Below are 18,400 nucleotides of genomic sequence, written 5' to 3' on the forward strand. Positions count from 1 at the left end.
CCTTAACATGGTTATTAATATTCAGTCTTCACTTCTTCTGAGTCCTCTTTTTTCATCAGACACACTTTCAGATCCTTTCCTTGGCCTGGTTGCTTTCCGGTGGACATGTCTGAGAGTGTCAGTGTCTGATCATGATCGACCAGGTGGTCCAGCCATGCTAAGTTAAATAGATTTCATATGAATGCTAAGAGCATCCACTGATGAAGTGCTTAGTTTCCACCAGGAAGTATGCTAATTAGTTGGTATGCCTTTTCTCATTTAACTCTCACAGTATTCCTCATTCCTTCATTCATCATATTTAAGGAAACCTCCCCATTAAAAGCTTAGGGAGGCAGGGCTACCCTGTACAGTAGTACAGAGTATGCACTGCACAACCATGTGCTGCAGGCTTTCAGAGAAGTTAAGCAACTTGCTACAGGTCAGATGTCTCGTAGAGCTGGGCTTCAAGCTCCAGTTGGCCTGAAGCTATGTTCTTAACCACTAGATGCAGTGCTCCCCGTGAGACCAGGAGTCAAATCCCGTCTCTGCTCCTACGTTGTTCTGCCTCTTGTGTTTTTTTTTTTTTTTTGCGGTACGCGGGCCTCTCGCTGCTGTGGCCTCTCCCGTTGCGGAGCACAGGCTCCAGACATGCAGGCTCAGCGGCCATGGCTTATGGGCCCAGTCGCTCCACGGTATGTGGGATCTTCCTGGACCGGGGCACGAACCCATGTCCCCTGCATCGGCAGGCGGACTCTCAACCACTGCGCCACCAGGGAAGCCCCTTGTGTTTTTTTTTAAAGATTAAATTATTTTATTCAATTCAATAGATTTTTTTCATTAAGAAGTTTATTTATTTATTAAAAAAGTTTTTTTTAACATCTTTATTGGAGTATAATTGCTTTACAGTGGTGTGTTTCTGCTTTATAACAAAGTGCCTCTTGTGTTTTTTCCCTTTTGAAGTCACCATCATCTGGTGATGTTGGTTATAAAGCACCCTGGAAATAAACCTCTGCCTCAGAGAATCCCTCAGGGTGGACAAACCCCTTATCTCTGAGTGGAAAGCTGGGGGTTTTCTGTGGCTAATTGAGCACATGCTTTCCTTGTGCCCCTTATTGCCTCAGGAGGAGAGATGGCAGAGCTGGATGGATCTAGATTTAAGGCCCGGCACCACTACTTGCCTTGGGCAAGTCACTTGATCTCTTTGAGTCTCAGTTGACCCTTCTGTGAAATGGGGCTAATGAGAGCACCTACCCTGCAGGGCTGTGATGAGATAATCCAGGTAAAGGGCTCAGCACAGTACCTGGTACGCGGCAGCTGCTGTGATCGTGACCTCTCGGTTCTAACTGGGGTGGGGCTGCGGCTGCGGCCCGCAGCTCTGCGCCCTCCACCAGCATCCCTTGTCCTCTCACACAGGCTGGGGCTGCTGGTTTGTTTCTACGATGACCTGGAGCTGCTGGACGCCGCTGTGGCCCAAGTCCTCCTTCACCAGATGATCAAGTGCAGCCACCTGAGGGGCTTCCAGGCTGGTGTTCAGAAGGTGCAGGAGGGCTACAGGGCCCTGGAGCCTCAGCATCAGTTTCACTAGCCAGAGAAATGGGAAGAACAGTCTTGCCTGGCCTCTGAGAGAAAACATGTAGGGTTTATCAAGATCTAGGTCCAGTCTCGCAGGTGGCATCTCAAACACTGGGATGAGCTTAAAATGGGAAGAAACAACAAAAAACGGTAGGAAAAGCTTGAATAGATCAAAATTCAATCAGAGCGGCCACTTCAAATGTAAATGTGTGTAAGATTGCTTGGGGATCTTAAACGCAGATTTAAGGTCTGGGTGGGGCCCGAGACTCTGCATTTCTAACAAGCTTCCAGGCGATGCTGAAGCTGCTGGGCTGGTGACCATGAGTGGCGTAGCGGGGAGATACAGCAGTGGTTCTTGAACCTGGTTCTATGTTAGTGGCACGCCCCTCCCCCAGGCTGTACCCCCCAGAGATTCTTGTGTCATTGGTCTGGGCTGTGGCCTCAGATGCAGCCAGGGTGGAGAGCACTGGAATGGAATGTATTTGCTGAGTTCCTAGACCAAGGTTTTGGACCAATAGGCACATGGGGACGGTCTCATTTCCCTCCTCACTCCATCTCTCTCTCCTTTCTTCCCTTAAAGTCTTAATTCTGCCCGGCTTCTCTCACTTCTTTTTGTCTTTCTCATTGTTTTAATTGAAAAGATGACATGAGAGCAGTATTCAAGAAAATTTGATAACATCGTCAATAATTTCACAGCAGTTTCTCACACATCACAAAACCCTCGGTCCCATTTGGCATTTTACATAGTAGGCATTGTCTTGGTCAGTGCATATTTTTGTTTTCCAGGAAGAGCATCCTTCCCAAGCAAGCTTGAGCAAAAATAAGAAAATAAATGTATTTTAAGGTCACAGGGGTAGCTGTGACCAAGAAGAAAGTCAGATACAATGAGATATGAGAGAACCCTTTGGATCATCTAGGTCAGTACTCAAACCTGAGGATGCATCAGAATCACCTGGAGGGCTTGTTAAAAACAGCTTGAAAACATACCCACATCCAGAGCCTCTGATTCAGGAGGTCTGGGGCGGAGCCTGAGAACCTGCATTTCTAACAACTTCCCAGGTGATGCTGATACTACTGGTCAAGGACCACACTTTGAGAACCACTGCTTTAGGCTTTTTGCAGATGTGGGAGCCGAGCTTTAGGGAAGGGGAGCTGCTGAATTTGGAGAAAGCCAGGAACCGTGACAGCTGTTTCTTTCACTTTACTCTGCTGCCCCCAAGTGGCCATCTAGAACACTTGCGTACATTCGTCTGACATGAAGATATGGTTCAGGCAAGTTCAGGTGTTAAAACGTGAACCGTTCTCATTTTTTTTGTACAGAGGTCACGTTGCAATAGATGAATTTATCACCTTCTGTACCGGAAGCAGTTGGGAAACACACTTGACTATAACTAGACAGGCATGTTACAAAAAATAATGAAGGCGATCACAGAAATATGAAAACCTGTAACACATAATTTTAAATGAAAAATATAGAGCAGAAAACTGCACTTGTGTTCATGTTACAACTATGTAAAGACTACATGCCACAGCTTATTTATAAAGGCATAAGAAGTTTTGGAAACATATACACCCAGTTGCTAATCATAGTAATTTTTTTTGAGGTAAGATTTTCAGGAGACTTTCACTTTCTTGTTAGTGTTGAGAATTATTTTTACATAGATTATATATTATTATGAACACCCCCCCAGCTATTTCATGACAGAAAAGCAACCATATAGACAGGATATAGAGTTTTCAAGGTCATAAAAATAAAATAGTTGCTACGGGAGTGTGGCTGAGTTACGGGTGAAGTGAACAAAATTTCCTTCTGCCATGCTTTAAGGTTGATTTAATAACAAATTAATATTTAAATGAAGCATAAAGTGAATTTGTGGCATACGAAAGTCAAGGCCAGAGGAGGTGGTGTTCTCAGTGGGGCAACTCATGGTCTGGGCTTAGCAGTAGTCCCTCTCCTTTTGACAGAGCAGGGTGGGTTGAGGTTGCATCCCAGGGTGTAGTCAGAAGGAACCACCATCTTGCTTGCTATCGACCCTCATCCCAGCTTGCTCCTCTTCTAGCTCAAAGCCGACCTCCTGGAAATTGCCACAGAGAACCAGACCCTCAATGAGAACCTGGGCTCTTTGTCGGATGCAGTCGTGGGCTTGACTCACAATCAGCTGGAATCCCTCTGCCCTGAGGCTGTGCACGGTGCCATCTCGACCCTCAACCAGGTCTCGGGCTGGGCCAAGAGCCAGGTCATCATCTTGTCTGCCAAATACCTGGCCCATGAGAAGGTCAGTTGGAGCTTGAACTCTATTTTAATGCCCTGAGACCCAAGGGCCAGTTATACACACACAACAGGGGCAGCCAATCAGTAAGAAGATGGTGCCAAGGGGGACTACCTGGGTTCGAATCCTTGGTCTGCCACTTATTAGCTGTGTGACACTGGAGAATTGGCTTAACTTCTCTTGGCCTCAGTGTCCCAATTTGTAAGATGGGGATACAATAGCACCTGTTCCATAGGATTATGTGAGTCAGCATACAGGAAGAGACTAGAACAACACATGACCTAGAGTATGAGCTCAATGAGTGTTAGCTATCTCTAAGTTAATCATTTAAGCTTCCCAACAACATCTGAGGTCAGTAGTGTTATAACTTCCATTCTCCAGGTCATTCACACGAGGCACAGAGTGTAAAAGGGAATTGCCAAGGCCACATGAAAGGAACAGAGCTGGGACTGAACCCAGGGCATCTGGCTTCACATCCTGCTTGCTTCACTCCCATGCTAACTACTTCCATCATGGCACCATGACCAATGCCCACCCATTCTTACTTTCTGACTCAAGACCAAGAATAGACTATTCATCTTGTCCCTCCAGGACTTCTGGTGACTTTCGTTTGAAGGCTTTGCAGACCTTCTGTTTTGACTGGGGCCACATGGGTCCACTCTGTGAATTTGATTTTAGAGAGTTGAGGGAGGCTTGTCTTGTTCCTCACAGCCCTGGACCAAGAGGCTTGTCTCATTCCTGTGTCCAACTCTTCCTCCAGAGGGGTGAAGTGACTTTTGCTAAGAAGCCAAGAGCTCAAAAGGTCTTGACTTCTTTGGGGACAGTAAGAGACTGTCCATTCTACAGGGAATAACTACAGGAAACCACTCAACGGTTTTTTGCAGAACCAAGGAACGTCTCTGATTATATTACATCTAGCGTCTTCACTCCAAAGGAGTGGGGGAAAAACCAAGCGTGATTCCTGTTAGAGTGGCCAGCTATAGTGGTATTTGTCATAAAATATCAGACTCATGTCCTGAAACACTTCTTTACTTCAACTCAAAGCTTCCACATGAAGGTAGATGAGCGTGGGGCTTTGCCGTGTCAGATGCCTGCCGGTGACATACTGAGGCCAATACTGAGGCCAGTGGGCTTTCTCAAGGTCCCATGAGAGGGGGTGGGCTGGGTAAACTAAGAGCCCCACGACCTACCCGAAGGTTCTTGCCCACTGTTGCCAACATGGGCCCAGTATCGCCTGATGTTCAGATTTTTTTTTAATAAAGCAGAAACCCTAATATGGATTTTTATAAGATTCCTCCAATATTTAAATCTTGTCAGCTAGTTCAGATTACACACAGAAAAGCCCATTGCCTGATCAGCTGTGGCACATGGATGGCACATTGCTAGTTGTGCTGTGGCCTCAGGTGGCATAGTAATTCCCCCAGTGGTACAGTTACTGGTGTCTTGTGTTTTGATACTTAACTCTCTTTCCTGATGGAAGGAAGGAGGATCTGGGAGGGCAGTTTGTGTCTTGGTCACGGTGATGCCCCAGCACCCATCTGGATACTTGGCCTGCTGTAGGGCCTAGTAAACGTCCGAGTGGTGGAGGCCCGGAGCTGGGCCTCATCCTCCCTGGCCGGTGCCCCCAGGTGCTGTCCTTCTACAACGTCAGCCAGATGGGCGTGCTGCTGGCTGGGGTGGGCACCCAGGCCTTCCATGCCATGGACCGCAGGGACCTCGTGCAGCTCCTGAGAAGCGCCATCCCCCTGCACGTGTCTGACTTGTCACCTGCCCAGCAGCACGGTGTCTTGAGCAAGGTAAGAGGAAAATGTCTGGTCCGCAGCCCCGGGGCTCACAGAGTGTGTGGTTTTGGGGCTTTGTGAGTGGGCTGTGTCTTTAGGTGGGGTTGTTCTGAACCTGGAGAATGCCTTCTCCTGATGCCCACCTCTCCTTTCCAGAAGGAGCCTCTGGGGGTTGTGCCTCATTCTCTCCAGACCCTGGTGCTCTCCCCAGCCAGTCGAATCTGGAAGACTTTTCTTTAATTAGATTGCTTGCTGTAATAATGTTTTAAGAGTTTTGTTTTGTTTTTTTTCTTTTTGCGGTACGCGGGCCTCTCACTGCTGTGGCCTCTCCTGTTGCGGAGCACAGGCTCCGGACGCGCAGGCTCAGCGGCCATGGCTCACGGGCCCAGCCGCTCCACAGCACATGGGATCCTCCCGGACCGGGGCACGAACCCGTGCCCCCTGCATGGGCAGGCGGACTCTCAACCACTGCGCCACCAGGGAAGCCCAGGAGTTTGGTTTTCAAATGTGAAAATGAATCCTGAATCCTCCTACTGCTTCTGAACGCCCCTCCTTTCATGCTCTGAAGCCATGTCCATATTCCTCTTTCTCACCTGCAGTGGGTCTTCTGGGCATCCTATTCTATCAGACCTGCCAGGTCCTACTGTACAATCTGTTAAGAAACCAACCTAAAGGGTTCAGCCTAATTTTAACCAACACCTTGCAGATAGCTGTCACGCCTATGGTTAAATTAAAGAGGGTGGGTTTTGGAATAAGACAGACTTGGGCTTAAATCTCATGTATCGACTTTCAGCCTTACTCGTTAAGCCTCGGTTTTCTTACCTGTAAAATGGGGATAAGGATCATCTCCACTTCCTTGGGTTGCTGAGCAGACCTGATGGATTTTATTGCCAGTGAAGCACTAGACAGAGTGCCTGGCCCTCACCCAATGCTCCATGTACCTTCTGCAAGGTCGTTATTATGTTTCTTCTTACTTTTGACAGGTGATGGAAGCAGGAGATACCGCCTCGGGCATTGTGGAAATACAAGGGGCTTTCTTTAAGGAAGTGTCTCTCTTTGATTTATGGAGGGAACCTGGATTCAACTCCACAGTCCTGAAAGAGAAGGAGCTCCGGCGGAGTCAGGTAAGACTGTGACTCCCAGAGGTGGTGCCTGGGTTTCTGACTGTCTTGTGGGAAAGGTCTGTTCTAAGGTTAATTTGGTTAAAGAGACTTATTTCTTGTGATTAAACTCAGGAGATAGAATAGCGTAGTGTTAAGTTAGACGAGACCCGAGTGTGAATTCCGGGGCTGCTGTTTATTAACTTTGGGGTCACTGCTTCTCCTCCCACGACCTCAGTTTTCTCATGTGCAAAACGGGGATCATTTCTCATGAGAATCATGCTGGGCAGTGCACTGTACGTAAGAGCATTTATCACGGGGGCCTCCTGGGGAGGGTTGTGCCCTGGAGGCCGACTTGCGGCCTCGGAACTTCCCCTGACTTGCTTTTCGTTCCCTCACTCGTCAGTGTTTGTGGAGCCCCTGCCCCCCAGGTGCCAGGCACCGTGCGTGGTGCTGGGGACACAGAAGCGAACAAAACAGAGGGAAATCCCTGCCTGCAGGGGGCTTCCATCCTAGCGAGGGAGACAGTGCGGAAGGTCAGCAATTCAACGTGTGCCCTGTTAGGTGATAGATGATGCTGATGAGCACTAAGGTGGAAGTAAACCAGGGGGAGGGCCAGGCCTTTTAGGGGGTGGGGAGTGAGCTGTTTGTTAGACAGGTGACCTCGCTGAGCTCAGAGAGGTTGTGGAGTGGCCGCTGTGAGGACTGCCTTCTACCCTGGGCAAGAAAGGGAGCTGAAGGGCGTCTAAGAAGGGACAGGATTGGACTTTGGTTTTCCAAGAATCACTCTGGCTGCTGCTTGGGGACTGAGTTGAGGAGAGCAGGGAGGAAACAAAGGGACCAGGCTACTTTGGGCTTAAATCTCATGTATCGACTTTCAACCTTACTCGTTAAGCTTCGGTTTTCTTACCTGTAAAATGGGGATAAGGATCATCTCCACCTCCTTGGGTTGCTGAGCAGACCTGATGGATTTTATTGCCAGTGAAGCACTAGACAGAGTGCCTGCGTACGGGCTACTGCATACAGTGGCCTGGGCCAGGTGTTGGCAATGCAGGTGGTGACCAATGGTCAGATTCTGGGTAGTTTTTTTTTTTTTTTTTTTTTTTGCGGTACGCGGGCCTCTCACTGTTGTGGCCTCTCCCGCTGCGGAGCACAGGCTCCGGACGCGCAGGCTCAGCAGCCATGGCTCACGGGCCCAGCCGCTCCGCGGCATGTGGGATCCTCCCGGACCGGGGCACGAACCCGTGTCCCCTGTATCACCAGGCGGACTCTCAACCACTGCGCCACCAGGGAGGCCCAGATTCTGGGTAGTTTGAAAGTTAACAGTGACAGAACTGGCTGTCAGATTGGGTGCAGGTGTGACAGAGGGGAGGCATCAGGCCTTATGTGCTCATGATCTGTTGCTGGTTACCCACCAGCTCCAAGTTCAGTGGGGTAGCAGTTATTTTATTATTTACTCCCATGGTTCCCAAGGCTCTTGCTTAGGGTTGTTCACAAAGTTGGATTCAGCTGGTGGCTGGGCCTGGCGTCTCATTCACGTGTCTGACATCTGGGCTGGGGAGACTCAGACAGCTGGGGGTGTCTCTGTCTGTTTGGGTGTGGTCTCTCCATGTAGTGGGTTGAACGGTACCCCGCAAAAGTTATGTCCACCCAAAACCTGTGGGTGGGAATGTGACCTTATTTGGAAAAAAGAGTCTTTGAAGATTTAATTAAGGTCTCAAGATGAGATCCTCCTTGATTATCTGAATGGGCCCTACATCCAACGACAAGTGTCCTTATAAGAGCGGAAAACGCAGACAGCAGAAGAGAAGACAGACTTGAAACACACAGAGGAGAAGGCCACGTGAAGACAGAGTCAGAGACTGGAGGTGTGCAGCCACAAGCCAAGCAGAAGCCACCAGAAGCTGGAAGAGGTGGGGGAAGATTCTCCCCAAGAGCCTTCAGAAGAAACCTAGTCTGCCAACACCTTGATTTTGGACCTCTGGCCTCCAGAGAATAAATTTCTATTGTTTTAGGCCACCAGGTTTGTGGTAATTTGTTACGGCCTTTCTAGGTGTCGAATACTGTCCAGAATGGTGGCTTTGGGCAACTGGCTTTATAGGGGTGGTTCAGGGCTCCCAAGGTGTGTGTCCCAAGAGAGAGCTGGGAGAAGCTGTCATCTTTGGCGACCTTGGAAGTCAAATAGCATCACTTCTTCTGTGTTCTGTCTGTTGAGGCTGTCGCACAGCCCCCCACCATGCCACCCACCTCCAGCTACAAGCAGACTCCATCTCTTGATGGGGGAGTGGCTCCAGAAGCTTCTAGAAGAGCATATTAGGCAGAAAATATGGATCACTTCGGAAAATATGTCCTGCCACGTATGCTTTCAAGACATTTTTGTCTCAGCAACTGAGGTGATGGAGGTGCCATTTCCTGAGATGGCGGAGATGATGGGGGGACCCTGGAACTTGATCCCGTGCCTGAGGAAATCTCTGGGGCCACACAGAGTGCCTGGAACCTACCTCCTCTGCTGCTCCTTTCTCCTGGGCTCAGCGGTCATGTCACCGATGCCTCCGCCTAATGCCAGCTCATGATTTATTCTGTTTAGGGAATTATGTTCAAAGTTTCAGAGTCTATAAAATAGATGAATATCGTATTTGATCGTATATGCACGTTAGGTGTTCTGTAAAATTACGTTCCTTGAAACAAATGACCCCCCTGCCTACTAGGCCTTGCTCTCCTGGGGGCCCACCTGGGAGGGCTTGAGGGGAGCGCTGTTGTGAGCAGGACTTACTTTACTGATGGAACTTTCTAGCCCATCCTGGTCTATTCATCCATCCGTTTTGTTTCCTGGGATGCCGTGTGTTCAGAAACAGGAGGTGGGCATGAAAATAGGGGCTCTAGGGGGTCCTCAACTGGGCAGCAGCTTCTTAGAGCATAGGAAGTAAACTTCCAGGCTCGCTGCCCTGGCTTTGCTCCTCATTCACCTCCTGGAGCACCGGGTCACCTGGGGTGTGAGAGCATGGACTCTGCAATTACCTGACACCAGCTCAAGTCCCAGCTCTGCCACTTAGCAATTGTGTGGTTCTGAGTAAGTAACAATGCCTCCATTTTCCCATCTGTAAAATGGGAGCATAGGACTCGTCACGGTAGGTGAGTGCTCCATACCTGTGGCAATCATTCTCTTCCCTCAGGCCTTGTTCCTGTTTGAGCTTCTGTCAAAGACAACCAGGAGGCCTGAGGAGCTCTTGAGGTAAGCCTGGGGCTGACGAGCCCTCTGGAGTCTCCCTCCCGCGGAGCCTATTTCCCAGGAGGGAGAGTTGGACAGTCCTGTCTACAGCTGGTGTCAGATCAGATCTGCCTTTGCTTGCTCCTTCTTTCCTCTACCCTACTCCCCTTTTCTCCTGGGTCCCTGTTTTGTTCTGTAGCGCAGGGCAGCTGGTCAAAGGTGTGATGTGCTCCCACATTGAGGCCATGAGCGTGGACTCCTTTCTGGCTCATTTCCAGTATTTTGAGAACAACTTCTCTCTGCTTTCACCGTATCAGGTACCCTCGAAGCACTTCCTTATTTCTAATTCTCTCTCCCTACCCAGTCGCTGGGTGGATTAACTGTGGTGTCTTAAGATACTTGTGCCAGGATCATACTGATGCAAGTGATGATATGGGGCCAAATACTGAGCCAAGTTTTCTCCAATTTCTTTTTTAAAAGCTCCACATACCTATGTCTCTACAGCCAGAGTTTCAGTAGATTGGCTATTCTATACCCAGATTTGAACCCCAAAATTCAGTTGGAAGGGATACCATTCTGCATGTTCACAATTATGCTTTCCTGGGCCTGCAGGTCATACCCTCATCTAACTTTCATACCCTTTCCAGAGGTAGCCTAGAATGGAAATAGTCCTCTAGGAGAATTTAATTTTTCATTTAAAACTTCATTTTCCAAATAGTTAAGGAGACTCTTTAACCCTTTGGGGAAACCAGAGGCAGTGACTGACTTTCACTGTATCTAAGCAAGTAAAAGCGGGCCTTGGGGGCAGCTTTGGACTTGGAGTGCAGACGGTCGGCTGTACAGAGTCTGAGAGGGTGAGCAGGTGGCCTGGTGCATTTCAGATCTGAATGAAAAGTTTCCAAACAATGACTTTTCTTCCCGAGAGCCAGGAAGGGAAAAGCCGGGTGTATAATCCTTTGAGATCATTAGAGGAACATGCAAATTTTTAATAAAGCCTGTCATTCCCTCAGATTGTTCATTCTGTCAGTGGTTCTCAAACTCGAGCTTGCATCAGCATTGCCTGGAAGGCTTGTCCACTGGGTATAACGTTTCAGTTTTGGTGGATGAATAAGTTGTGGAGATGTGCTGTACAACACAACACCTGCAGTTAACAATATGGTATCTGCATTTCACAATTCGCCAAGAGGGTTGCTCTCAAGTTATGTGCTCTGTCCACGAAAACCAAAACAAAGGGACAGGAGGACCCGTTGGGAGCTGTTGGCCATGCCTATTACCTTGATTGTGGTGGTGGTATCATGGATGTTTGCATATGCCCAACTCATCAAAGTGTATGCATTAAATATGTGCAGTTCTTTGTATATTGATTATACCTCAATAAAACTGTTAAAAAAACAGAGATTGCAGATCTCCACTTGCAGAGTTTCCCTGGGGTTTCTGGGGTGAAGCCTGATACTTTTCATTTCTAATGGTTCCCTGGTGAGAACCACTGAACTATATTAAAAGCCTTGCCCAGGTAGGGTGGGAAGCAGGTTATTTCTGAAACCTTGACCTTGGCGTGGCTGTCTCCTTCCACTCATCAAACTGATGCAATGGATGGAGTTCAGGCCAGCTTTGAGGAAGACCTACATGTTCAAACAGGAAGAGTTGTCCCAATAAAGCTCCTTACCTGATTTTGCCCAGTTCTCAGAACCTTCAAATACCAGTTAATTAGAAAATTTGCCTTTATTGTTTATCTTTTTGCTGAAAGCACATTATTATAAAACAAAACAATAGAGAGAAAGTAAAGTTTCTCCTAGAGCATGGTTTTCAACAGGGGACCATTTGGCCATATCTGGAGACACCTTTGGTTGTCACACTTGGGGGAGATGCTACTGGCACCTAGCAAGTAGAGGCCAGGGATGCTACTTAACATCCCATAATGCAGAGGACTGCTCCTGCAATGCAGAGTTATCCTGTCCAAAATGTCAGTAGTGCTGAGGCAGAGAATCCCTGCTCCAGAAGTAACTACAGAGAAAGTTTGCTATTAACTTGGAGAATTTTTCATATATATAGAATATATCTACATGTAATTTAAGACACACAAATGAGCTCATAACACACACAATGTTCTGTTTAAATGTATATAACACGCACGTGCGTGTGCGTGCACACATCCACACACACCCACACACACCCACACATAAATCTACCGTATGGAAACAAAGTAGTTGTATAGTATTCCATTGTATGGCTATACCATAATTTACTTAACTAGTCCCCTACTGATGTATATTAAGGTTACATCTCATTTGCTTGCAGTTATAAATAAAACTGTGGTGAGAATTCTCAGACTTAAATTTTTGTGTGCATCTTATTATTGCCTCAGTTTCCTCATCCATAAATTGGGTGCAGTAGTGTTACCTACACTGTAGGGTGTTCTGTTTAATAAGTGAACGTATGTAAAGCACTTAGAACAGTGCCTGACACACCGAAAGCACAATCTGTGTTTGCCCTTGTTATTATTGGACTAAATTCCTGGAACTGCTTTAATCTTTTAGATTAATTGTTTGGCGTGGAAATATTGGGAAGTTTCCAGGTCCTCTATGCCACCCTTCCTCTTGGCTACACTCCCGTAAGTGAACATCTGTCTCCCTTTCTGGCTCAGTAAGATTGGCAGGTGTCACCAAAGCCAAAGTGATTCTCTCTCCCTGGGTGTTGGTGAGCCTCACGTTGATATTTTAGACAGACTCTCCTGCTTTTTCTTTTTTTTTTTCCTCCAGGCGGTTACAAAGCACCGAGCATAGCACAGGGAGATCAGCTCGGTCCTGCTTTTTCTTGTTATTTAAAAACCAAAGCCAAAGCAACCCGAGCCCGAATGAGTGAGTGCCAGTGAAGCAGGTCACATCTGGGCTGGCCTCACAGCTGTGTCCAGGCTCCAGGGGAATCAGGGCTGATGGGAGCAGTGGGGATTTCTCCTGGTATATGTGGGTGTTCAGGCATGGGGGGCAGCCCTGCTTTTTAAATATGGTCTGGACACTGTTTCTCTCTTTTTCTCTTTATTTCCCTCTCCCTTCTCTTGCTGCCATTGTCTTCATTGAATTAAAAATATTTATTGAGTGCTTACTACATACTAAGCTGTCAGAGATACGTAAATTTTCCCCTTAAAAGAGCTTACAGTCTCATGGAGGAAAAACAGACAAGCATGAAGCCAATTGTAATATCAAGTTGATATTTGGTTGAAAGTGACAGAACCTTGACTCAAACTGGCTTAGGCAATAAAAGGTAATTTTGGATTCAGGAAAGTCCAGGGATGGACTTCAGGCATGGCTGGATCCAGGGGCTCAAATGAGAAGGGCAGAAAGGTCAGGGAGGGCTTGTGTGACGCCTTGGGGTGTTTTACTTGTATTCTGGGAGAGATCATCACCACTGTCCATATAGAAGATGGAGTGCAGGGGGCCTGGCTGGAAGGAGAGAGACAGTGGAAGCTTATTTCTGTAAACTTGACCTTGGCATGGCTGTCTTCTTCCACACATCCATGTCTCAGCTCAAATAGTACTGCCTTCAGAGGGGCTCTCCTGGCTGTTCCCATATCATTCTCCATTACAGAGCCATTTAATTGTCTTCCTTACATTCATCACTAGCTGAAATGATCTGTTTTATTAACTGGTTTCTGTGTTTCTTCCCCCTACAGCATCCCAAGGGTAGGGACCTTCCCCTCATGTCTTGTTCATGGTGGTAGCTGGTGCCCAGCACAGTGGTTAGCATGCAGCAGATGCTCTGTATATGTCTGCCGAATGAATGAGTGAAGAAGTAAATAAGATGGTGATACTAGTACTGGAGAGATGAGAACAGATTTGAGTAATATTAAGATGCTAGCAAGGACAGATTTGGGGACTAAGGGACAAAGGAGTCTGGGATGGCAGAGAGGAGGCAGAACATGTTTGGGGGAGGAGGTTGAATTTGCTTTGGGAACAGTCAGGTGGCCATGATGCCACATGGGTCCGGAGCAGTCTTTCTCAACTTTTATTTCATTATTGCCTCCCAAAGGAGAAAAACTTAATTTCTCCCTAATGAGAGAAATTACAAGGAGTAAGATTTTGTTGAGTAGGGTTGAGCTTTGGCGGATCACAAATCATTGTAATAAGTAAGATTCCCTGCCCCCATCCCTCCCTCTCCCTGAACCAGTTTCTCCCCACGGGGGTGATATCGCTCCTGTTGAGAATATATGGTCAGGAGCTTGGAGGAGAGTTCTGGACTGGGATTGACAGAACTGGGAGTCGTTTCTCTTACTTTCTCCACTCTCTCCGTCTCGTCTTTTCCCCTCCACTTTCTGTTTTATTCTCTCTTCTCTTTGTCTCTTTCTTCTTCTACCTTTTCATTTCCTTTCTCCTCATCTCCCCTCAACCAGTCCACCAGCCGACCTCTGTTTATGGAGATCCTGTTCTCTGATCAGTGCTGCTGGGTCATGGAAGAAGAGCATGATGGGAAACTTGTTTCCCACCTGTAGGAGAAGAGCGTTACGCAAAGTTTGTTTCCCACCCACAAGTTAGGAAAATGATGGGTGGGAGGCTTGCTACCTGCCCAAAGGAGACAGAACATCTCTGGGGAGAACCAGCATTTAAGGAACACCCCTGTGATAAGCTCTTGGGCATACAGACCCTGGTTTCAGGGGCAAATACAGAGCAGCCACTGTTTTCCTTCCCTCATTCTCTCCATCTCTCTCCAGGGCTCGCTACCTGGCTTCTGTCCCAGCCTCCCAGTGTGTGCCCTTTCTGATCAGCCTGGGGAAGAGTCAGTTGGACTCCTTGGTTTTAGATTCCCACAAAAAGAATTCAGTCCTCAAGAAAGTACAGCAGTGCCTGGTAAGGAAACTCTTCCTGGGTGACACTTTCACTGGTGTCCCTTCCCCTCCAGGTGTCTGTGACCATCCTGGGGAGCCCTTAGGGGATCTGGCTGGGCTCTCAAGTCTGATGTAATGACCAGAAGTCTGACTTGTGGGTCTTAAAGCTGGCTCTGAAACCACTGGGTGGAACACTCTTGGCTACTGGTTCTGGGGACTGCCATTCTGGGGCCTGAATGTTGGGAAGCCGCTCTGGAGGACTGGAAGGAGCACAGTACACAGAGTTTGGGTTCTAGACACACCTCTGCCACTGCTTGGTTAGGTGGCTTTGGACAGGTCACTTCCCCTTCCTGAGCCTCGGTCTCCTCATCTGTAAGATGGGTGCTATAGCACTTTGTTCATGGAGTATTGAGGACATGAAATAGGTAATATATTGTTTAATGCAAAGGCCCAAAGGGCAGAGGTGACAGTTTCTTGATCTTGAAAAAGTGGATGATATTAGTACTTACCTCTTTTTTTTTTTTTTTTAGTACTTACCTCTTAAGGTTACTTTGAAGATGAATGGATTAAGGCATGGAAATACTTAGAACAGTGCCTGGCACATAGTAAGCACTCGATAAATGTTAGCTATTTTTGTCATTTTGAGAAAGAGCTCTGGAGGCTTTCAAGGGCCGTACAAACTTTGAAGTGCTGTTTTTATTATTGCAGTACTATCATTATAATGGTTACTGAACTGTGAGGTATCCTCAGAGCAATCACAGTGACGCTGACCACAGCCTCACTGGGTGAATGCTCACGATGTACAAGTCTTCCATCCACACCTGCCCCCCGTGGGGTCCCCCAGACTTCTGAGGCCGGCACCCCTGGGGTAAAACTAGGCCCCGTGCCTTCTCTACAAGTCCATGGCAGGGTAGGCGATTCAGATCCTGGAACCTTTACAAGGTTTGGGGTCAGGAAGTGTTTTACAGGATCACGATTTTGAGCCCCACTGGACCTTTTCACCAGCTCTGCTTGTTGGTTTCAGAATGACTCCGTTGCTGATGAGTACATCGTGGACATCCTGGGAAACTTGCTCTGTCACTTGCCAGCGGCCGTCATCCACCGTGGGGTGTCCCCCAGGGCCTGGACCACTGCCCTGCACAGCCTCAGAGACTGCCTGGACCTCAGCCCCCAGCAGAAGGTGGCGGTGAGGCTCAGGCTCTTGGAAGAGCACGGGTGAGGAGGGCCCGGGCTCGGCTCCAGGGCTGGGGTAGGGGTGCTGGCGAAGGGGCACCCAGCCCTGGCTGTCCTGCCTCAGAGCAGAGTCTCTAACTTAGGACGAGGTTAGACACTTAGATTTATTCTGGAAACATGACCTTTTTTCTTTTGGCCTCAGATTCCCTGTAAAGTGAGAATGATAGCTGTTCTACAGGCCTCATATGGTTGTTACCAATACATCTTGGCTTGTGGAAAGGGAAAGAGTTTCAAAAAGATGGCACTTTACAAATGCATGGGGGTGTTATTATTATTTTTGTTGTGAAACAACACCACCAATAATACTAATGCAAATAATCGAGGCACTGTCAGCTCTGGGTGAGTGAGAAGCCCCTGGGGGTAAACAGAGCTGTTCTTTCCCATGCAGAGTTTTCTGAAGTTAGGTCAGATATTTGAGTAGGGCCTAGATATCGGTCAACGGTTAGACAACAAATGTTTTTGGAGTAATTACTGTGTCCCAGACACTTACTATTATATAGAGTTTAAGAGCTGGGACTTGGGAGCTTGACTCCTTGGGTTAAATTTTTCTACCATCTACTGTCTGTGTGATCTGGGAAAAGATACTCAGTCTTTTGCACTTTATTTTTGCATCTGTAGGATGGGGACAGTGAGAGTCCCTATAGGGCTGTTGTGATGATTAGCTGAGTTAATGCATTAAGTGTTAAAGCACTTACAACAGTGCCTGGCATGTAGTACTGAGTATGTGACAACAGCATTTTGACTAGGAATGAAGATACATTGGTTATTATTAAGTGTGGTTCCTGCCCTCATGGAACTTACAGTCTATTGGGATAATATCGTTAATCAAAGAGTTAAGGGGAAGCTTTTTGGCCAGGGGTGGTTTGCCTTGGTCCTAGGAGAAGAGTTATCATTGCTAATTGGGCAGACCTCCTTTAGAGATATCCTAGTGTGAGGGACTTCCCTGTAGACATTTGAGGTCTTCATAAGAACAACAGTGGATCCTGTGTCAGTGCTGTTATTATTCTGCCAGGCTCGAGAGGAAATTTCATCTTGCTATAGGAGGAAACCATTATGGTAATTTAAAAGGAGCAAATATATCTTTACTGTTCTGTTGAGAAAAGGGAGGAAAGAAACACTCTGACGCAAATGACAGAAATTCAGTAGCTCAATTCACACTAAAACATGGGAGCTTACTGAGTTTAGAAATGGATGGGACTTCAGGCATGGCTGGATCCAGGGGCTCATATGATGTCATCAGGAGTATGTTCCTCCCATCTCTCAGCTCTGTATTCTTGGTTGTGGCCTTTATTTTCTCTATTTGGTGAGAGGAATGGTCTCCAATATCCTTTTTACTGCTAGAGATGCCAGAAGAAAGAGAGAGCTTCTCTAGTAGTTCCATCACAATTGCCAGGGATGACTCTGATTGGTCTGCTTGCATCACATGTCTGTTTTCTTGATTAGGGATGTGGGACCAAGTGATTGACAGCCTCTCCAGGTATAAAGATAATCTTTTCCTAAAAGAAAAAGATGCTGGGGGACAAGGACAAGAGTGTGATGTTTCCATTTACTGCTTATTATGTCTCCTTAGACTCCCCCAGAACTGGACAGCTGAGACTACAAAGGATTTGGGACCCTTTCTAGTACTTTTCTCAGGAGATGAATTAAGCTCTGTTGCCACAAAGGTACCTCTGTGTTCTATCTTTAGAAGGCTGAGGGAGTTTGAAGGGGAGAGAAAGTGTGGTTAGTTATATTCCCTTGGGTTTGCTGCCAGTTTGTTTTTCTGGAAACTTCCTGCCTGCCTCAAAGAGCTCAGGTGTTTCCAGCTCCACTCCAGGATGCCCAAGGTTCAGGCAAAGGGAGTGAGGCAGCTGCTAAACGAGCTCAGGGTCTTTCACTTGACCTCCAGGCAGATGTGCACAGGCTGGGAGCTGTCATTTAGCTGCCACTCTGCTATCTGTGTGCTTCCCACATGCACGCCTGTTCGAGGGCTTACACCCACCAGTGCCATATGCACATGCATATGTGTGTCCAGTGTGTGCAATCACATGGGCAAACATATTTAATCCAAAACCAAATCTTTTTTGAGCACTGCCTTTGGGGGTAACACTCTACTTGGAGTAACTTTCCAAGAGTTAGACAAGGCCAAGAGGCATGCCAGATGAGCAAGTACTAGTCAGCTTCTGCTGCGTAACAAAGCCACACAATCTCACCAGCATGCAACAAGAAGCATTTATTTCTTGCTGACTGGTCTGTGGATCTGGGACACTGAGTTTGCCTCTAGGGCTAGGCAACCTGGAGCTTATTCTTCTCACAGTGAAAGTCTGAAACTCTAGAAAAGGGAGTGCAAAGTGCAGTTCTCCTTAAGGCCTGGGCTGGAAAATGGCTGGCTGTCACTTTCTGTCGGCCAAAGCAAGTCACATGAGCAAGCCCACCTCAGTGGGGCAGGAAGTCTCCTC

General features: G+C 47.5%; 1 protein-coding gene across 1 annotated transcript in view; it reads left to right on the forward strand.

Annotated features, from left to right (window-relative positions):
* OTOA (otoancorin) overlaps positions 1-18,400 on the forward strand; it is a gene marked incomplete at both ends in the record, with an annotated part of 60,398 nt that overhangs the window by 19,164 nt on the left and 22,834 nt on the right. The window contains 10 exons of the mRNA XM_079720128.1: positions 1,393-1,516; positions 3,612-3,827; positions 5,450-5,617; positions 6,586-6,726; positions 9,876-9,934; positions 10,110-10,227; positions 12,448-12,521; positions 14,616-14,751; positions 15,754-15,944; positions 17,533-17,626. Coding sequence (XP_079576254.1) covers positions 1,393-1,516; positions 3,612-3,827; positions 5,450-5,617; positions 6,586-6,726; positions 9,876-9,934; positions 10,110-10,227; positions 12,448-12,521; positions 14,616-14,751; positions 15,754-15,944; positions 17,533-17,626 — 1,321 coding nt within the window. The remainder of the gene's footprint in view (positions 1-1,392; positions 1,517-3,611; positions 3,828-5,449; positions 5,618-6,585; positions 6,727-9,875; positions 9,935-10,109; positions 10,228-12,447; positions 12,522-14,615; positions 14,752-15,753; positions 15,945-17,532; positions 17,627-18,400) is intronic.

This window comes from Hyperoodon ampullatus (assembly GCF_949752795.1).
Source record: "Hyperoodon ampullatus genome assembly, chromosome: 14".
NCBI lineage: Eukaryota > Metazoa > Chordata > Mammalia > Artiodactyla > Ziphiidae > Hyperoodon > Hyperoodon ampullatus.